This window comes from Nerophis ophidion, linkage group LG04, assembly GCF_033978795.1.
Source record: "Nerophis ophidion isolate RoL-2023_Sa linkage group LG04, RoL_Noph_v1.0, whole genome shotgun sequence".
NCBI lineage: Eukaryota > Metazoa > Chordata > Actinopteri > Syngnathiformes > Syngnathidae > Nerophis > Nerophis ophidion.
This window is the reverse complement of record NC_084614.1, coordinates 61,010,855-61,017,389: the sequence shown is the minus strand read 5'-3', so window position 1 is coordinate 61,017,389 and position 6,535 is coordinate 61,010,855. Positions and strand designations below refer to the sequence as shown.

The window sequence follows — 6,535 nt, the reverse complement described above, 5'->3', positions numbered from 1 at the left end:
CTGGATGTGACACAGTTACAGACTTTTTAATTGGTCAAACGGTGGTGGGCGGGGAATCGAAATGAAAACAACAACAATATTTTGGATCTGTAAATCTAATTTTGAAATGAGCATGTCCCTGCTGAACTACCGTTATCAGTTATAAAGGTATTAAAAAAAGAACATGATTTATTAATGCCTTTTAACATATCAGGGCCATTTGATGATGGCTTGACATGAAAGTATTACTTTTGGCTTCTTTAAGGTACTCACAAACTACTGTACGTTGCCTTTCCACTTTTTTGGCTCTGGAGCGGATGTTACTAAACATAGTCGCGGACAAAATGCAAAGAAAGCAGGCCAAGTATGATGGTTTGATGGTCAGCACTTTTAACAGTAATTAAACAGCACATTCTCTAATGGATGATGGCACTGAGGAAAACCAACCTGTGGAATGTTACAGTCATTAGTTAATGACTTTCGTCATGACTTGTCATTGGGCGTGTACAAAATGGAACAATTAGTCTTTGAGATATTTTTTGGGGTGAATTGAGGTTTTTGCGGGTTATTATTTGGGGCGGGGAGGAGGTGGAGGCCTCCAGAGGTCGCCCATCCACTCAACCCCCTCTCATGCTACCCTCCTTCCTCCTCCCTTCTGCCTTGGCCAGTCTCCATGTGCCGGGCTCAAGACCTTAGGAATGAATGGCGCCCGGGCTCTGCTCCGTCTTTGAAGCCAGCCAGGAATGCGAGGCCTTTTTTCTTTCTCTCGCTTTCTCTCATTTGCTCTTGCGCTCTCTCTCTCTCTCTTGCTCTCTCTCTGTTGTTCAAGCAGCCGGTAGTGCTAACGGCTACATGTATCTCCGGCGGTGGTGAAATATTCCCTCCGCCGCTCTCATTGTGCTCCGGAGAGCCGGACGTCATCAGTTGGGCCAATGGCCCAATAGGCAGGTCTTGAAGGGAGGGGTTAGTTTGGAGGGAGAAGGCACTCTGGAGAAGTCCTCACTTTGGTATTTTTGCTCTCCTGGATACTTGGCGCTGCCACCTCTGGAATAAAGATGTCCTGTAACGAGAACAACTTTTGCTTTTGTGACCATATTTTCTCTTCGATAAAAAGTTATAGTTAACGTTCACTGTTTGGGTAAGTGTTGTTTTATTCCACTTTTTTTGTCTTTCTTGAACCATTTTTGATTCAGTTTATCCGGTTTTGTTTTTACGTTTCCCTCATGTTGTTATTGTTCAGCACTGTTGTGTCTTCTCGTTGTTGTTTGCATGTGAGGGTATTTGTCTGGACCAGTCCCCCCCCCCCCCCCCCCCCCCACACACACACACACACAAACACACTTCCCCTCCCTCCCTTCTCTGTACATTTTGTCACTGCTTGTCCCCTCCATCACTTCCACTTGAGCGCTCCCCCTGTTTGGGAGCCCCGCTTCTCTCTTTCAGTGTTGCAGATGGAAACACACACAGATCACAAGGTCCCTCATAAACACATGAAATACTCATTATTGCTGTAGTTTGAATGGCTTTTGTTGAGGCCGTTTTTATGGCTATGCAGAACGACCACCAAGGATCATCTTATATCGTTTTTTTTTTTTCTGCTTTTGCTTGGCCAACATTTTTTTTTAGTTAACCAAGTCTAAGCAGCCATCAAAAAAAAAGAGTGGTCACCAAAAAAGAGGACTTTGTGGGCATAAAGCAAATTATTTAAATTAATAGTAATACTTTTTTTATTTAGTTATTAAATACTATTAGCTTTTAGTACGCAATCAATTGTTTAGTATGTAATAAGAGAATAAGGAACTATTTTAAATATCGTGTTGATAAAACAGTCAATACCATCCATCCAGCCATCCATTTTCTACCGCTTACTGTATTCCCTTACCACGTACAATAAATACATTGAAAAACATTATAGTTGACACATGTGCCTCACAATACGAAGGTCCTGCAGTCTTGGGTTCAATCCCAGGCTCGGGATCTTTCTGTGTGGAGTTTGCATGTTCTCCCCGTGAATGCGTGGGTTCCCTCCGGGTACTCCGGCTTCCTCCCACTTCCAAAGACATGCACCTGGGGATAGGTTGATTGGCAACACTAAATTGGCCCTAGTGTGTGAATGTGAGTGTGAATGTTGTCTGTCTATCTCTGTTGGCCCTGCGATGAGGTCGTGACTTGTCCAGGGTGTACGCCGCCTTCCGCGCGATTGTAGCTGAGATAGACGCCAGCGCCCCCCGCGACCCCAAGAGGGAATAAGCGGTAGAAAATGGATGGATGGACATGTGATCAGTATTGGTATCGACCATCTCATTTATAGATGATTGGTATCAGATTCAGCAGCATAAAACCCTGATCGGAACATCCCCAACTCAGAGTTTAATAATCATTAGACAAATGTTTCAAACCTCTGCGAATACTTTTTTCTTGATGGCGGTTATGTTTTTCAAGCTCGTTTACAGACTTGTCAGTCCCCTAAAGGTGTGTACCAAATTTTATGAGGATTGGGCCGAACACTTTAAAGCTACAAAGGGTGTTTTGTACAGCACTTTAGGATGTGTGGAAAATTTCAGGCAGTCTGAAATTGATTGCGTCTAATAGAGACATACACATTTCTTTCAGTAAACATCACAGCTGAAGCCTTTCTTTAAAAATGTGTCAATCAAGTTGATTAACCTGTTGGCTTGTTCATGTTTTATTTCAACATTTGCCTCAGAGTTAGGCAACAGGCACTCTGCGTCATCTTAATGACAGGACAGGATTGAGAACAGTCGTGTGAAAAATCTAACATAAAACGATCATTAACCTCCAAGGGCATGACTCCAAACTTAAAACACCCGTGATTTGGATCTTATTATAATATTTTCTTACAATAAAGTATGTGATCTGTTTATTGTGTGTAGTGAAGTGCTTGCACAATTCCAAGGTGAACAATCTAAGCGAGTCTTAAGGTAGCACCTTATAATGAGGCATTATGTGTCACATGAATGACCTTCCTGCCTGCTGTATTTTCACAAAATTCCTCACATTTTTACATGTGTGTGTGTGCTGCAATGTGCACCACCAACTTTGAGGCCTAATTAGAGGCCTTGTTGATGCAAGATGGCAGGCAGAATCCCTGAAACAGATGCTTAACTTGTACTGACCTACAAAATCTAACTGGTGTGAAAAACAGGCAATTTAGAGGCAAACACAAAAAAGACCCCTCAAGACAAGATGTTTTGATAATAGTACAAAGAACTCTCCCTCAAAGATCATGCCCGATCAAATTATTTCTCAATGCACTGTGTAATATTATTATTGAACCAAATGAGTTTTATTAAAAAAAGGACACTGATCTCTCATACAACAAATGTATCACAAATGTAATATAGTTTGCTTTTACTGTATCCAGCCTTTAGAAAAAAGTTAGACTTTACTAGGACATGATTTTTTTAAATATATACATATTTTTTACTGCAAAAGCCTTTGAATCGGCCAATATACAGTATTGAAAACCAGAACAAACAGCAGACTGTACATGTCTGGTGCCACTTCATGGCCCAATTTTGGGATGAACTCGTTTGATGCAGGTTTCCCTTTGTTTGGTCACCTGCATGCAAGCCTTACAGCAACTGTTTTGATATGACGTAAAGTATTACATGACATTGTTTTTGGTTAAAATATAATTTTCAGAATAAGTGGCATGATTTTCATGCTCCTGTGAGTTATTAAGATCTTCATTATGTGTCCCTAATACACTGTTTCATGATAACTGGTTTGTGTTTGTTTTCTCCTGCAGGGTCTTCTAAGCAGACAATCCATAGAGAATCCAAATAAGGCATAAGGAATAAGAAGTGAGAAGATGACCTAATTAGCGACCTGTGCTGTGCACAACCTTGTGCTAATGTGTTGGCGGCACTATCCCCAGTTGTACATGCAGGGCAGATCCGGGCGTTGCTGCACTTTCGGGTAAAGCTTCCCTCATTTCCCCTTGACGTCCGCCCCACTATTCAATGGATTCTTGCAACTTTCACTTTGAGAGAATGAGCAACGTGGACCTGCATCCTCTGAGCCTGCCTGTCAGTCGGCTCTCCCCAGCCAAGTCCAACAGCAGCATTGTAGAACAGTTTGCCCACCACCAACACGGTAAAGGAGATTCTGCCTACAGCTCCTTCTCTGGTGGCTCCACCGCCCCAGACTACCCGCCTTCGCTCTTCCCAGATGACCTACAACCCAGCTCTTTCAGCCACTATGCTGACCTTAAGTATATAAAATCAATTTGCCATCCAAGTCAGCTACATTCTAACTCAAAGACCATGGACCAGTTCTGTTGCTCTATGGAGGTGATCTCACAGAACTACCGCAATAATACCCTTAACCAGAATGGCATTGATGGTTTCCATACAAATAACAAAGCCATTACTAAGGTAGGGGTGCCTCTTAGGGCTCCACCACAAGGAGTTCATCCACCCATTGGTCCTCCTCCAGTCCCAGCACGACAGGACAGTTTAATAGCTACTAAAAACTTAGAAAAAGACAAGACGCATTTTCAAACCCAGCAGCAACAGCCCCATAATCGACACTATCAGACAGCTAAACTAGAGTCAAGTTCCACCATAATGAATCCTGAACCTGTGTATTCAGATTGGAAGACACCATCAGCAACAGAGGTCCCCCAGCAGCCAAGCTACCACTCGACCTTTCCCTCCTATGAACAGACCAAAGTGCCAATGAACACTTCCACTCTGTTCACTACAGACAACAAGGCTCCCTCTGAGCAGCAGATGACTACAAACTTCCATAGACGATTGCCTCCCCAAAGCACAAGCCAGTCTGAGCACCTGAAGCTCAGACCGTTGTCAAACGGCGATGAATCTAATGTAGAAGATCTTGCCCATTTTGAAAATCCTCGCAAAAGGGCGCATTCCACTAACGATTGGCTCAGTTCAGAGCCAGCCCAACTCTCCGCTTCTTGGAATGTTGGCCAAACAGACGTTATCAACAGCAGCATCCATCATAAGGGTCAGTTCTACTTTGTCACAGGAGTGTGTAAACAATCTGAATCTAAAATGAGAGCACACTCCGCATCTGTGAGTGAGACTGTAAGTGAATGCTCCCACTTGTTCGAAAGAAATCAACCTAAAGAACGAGAAAGATGCCACAGCACAATGGAAAATTTATTTATACCGCTAACAGTGGCCATAGATGAAAGAGGCCCTCAGAACAAGGACTTCATTCACAGAAGTTTAGAACAGGAGAATCATAAGCCCGTCCCCTTCTCAGCCCGGTCCTCTAGGAGTTTCGATCACTTGGAAGAAATTGACACCGAAAGTCACGAGATTGGGCGTCACACTGCCAACAACCCAATATTTTATTGTGGTCCTGAGAAAAAATGTTCCCCATGTTCAAATTTGCCAACAAAGGAAGTTTCATTGTTCATTAACAATGAACCATCCAACTACCCCAAAAGAGAAGAACAAGCACAAAAGGGTAAAAGACAGCCATTGACAGATGTAGCCAGTGATCGGATAAACAAAGAGACCACCCCACTTCTCTACCACCTGACTGGAGCTAACAGAAAGGCATTACAGTCAAAAAATGATGCAGAGTTCAGTGTGAAAGAAAAAAAATCTGTCCTGAATAAAACAGGTCTTAGAGGTCTGTTATTGAAAAATGAGAGACTTCCGCCAGGAGATGCCAACAAAAATGATAACTCCTATAACACCCTGGATGACTCCTTTAAAAAGTACTACAAAGAAAAGCTGAAAGATGCACAGTCTAAAGTCCTGAAGGAGACATCATTTAAAAGAAGGGACTTGCAACTGTCATTACAGCACTGCCACAGGCCAAAGCCTGAGTTGAGACTATCAGGGATTCACTCTTTCTCCTCATCACAAGACTCTGAGACTTCCACAGGCACTCTCACTCCGTCCTTTGCCTCTGAGGAGACCAAAAGAGGGAGCATCGTAGGAGAGATTCCTGAAGATTTGAATGAAGAGATTGAAAGAGAAAATGAAAGGCCAGCAAAAATAGCCCAGCCTCAGGTGGCGTCACGTAACGGGGGCCGTAGGCGGTTGACTCCAGAGCAAAAGAAGATGTGCTACTCTGAGCCAGGGAAACTCAACCTGCTGGGAAGCGCCCCCATCCACTCTTCTTGCCGCTCCTTTAGCAATGAAAACGAGAGTATGTTTGCCATACAGGGTCAGGGGCAGGATTACGTGCAGACAGGAGAGCAGGGATTGGTTGCAGCACGTAGAAAGATGTTTGAGCCTCGTGGTAGGGCACTTTCGGCATCTAGTGTGTCAAGGACAAACCTCAAGCATCTGCAGCACAAGGCACTGGTGGAGTACATGGAGCGCAAGAAGGGCCATAAAATGGAAGAACCCCATCAACTTTTGGGTCCTCAGCTACCAGTACCTCCCAGACAGAGGCACTCACTGGGCGAGAAACCTTTTGATTGGGGTCCCAGGCCTTTATCAGCAAGCTCTGAGGGCAAGAACCTCAGGAAGAAACTGAACAGACCACACTCTGCGGGACGCATCCTTGATTCTTCAAGCAGCTCCATCAGGTAGGAACTAATTTC

General features: G+C 43.8%; 1 protein-coding gene across 5 annotated transcripts in view; it reads left to right on the top strand.

Moving 5' to 3' along the window:
- Positions 1 to 6,535, top strand: part of shroom1 (shroom family member 1) — a 56,863-nt gene that overhangs the window by 37,088 nt on the left and 13,240 nt on the right. For 2 of the 5 annotated variants that reach the window (XM_061898625.1, XM_061898626.1), the window contains one exon: positions 3,752 to 6,520. In XM_061898625.1, coding sequence (XP_061754609.1) covers positions 3,966 to 6,520 — 2,555 coding nt within the window. In that variant the 5' untranslated portion in view covers positions 3,752 to 3,965. Of the gene's footprint in view, positions 1 to 796; positions 1,118 to 3,751; positions 6,521 to 6,535 lie in introns of those variants that run through there. The other 3 variants (XM_061898627.1, XM_061898628.1, XM_061898623.1) reach the window with 3 other exon arrangements.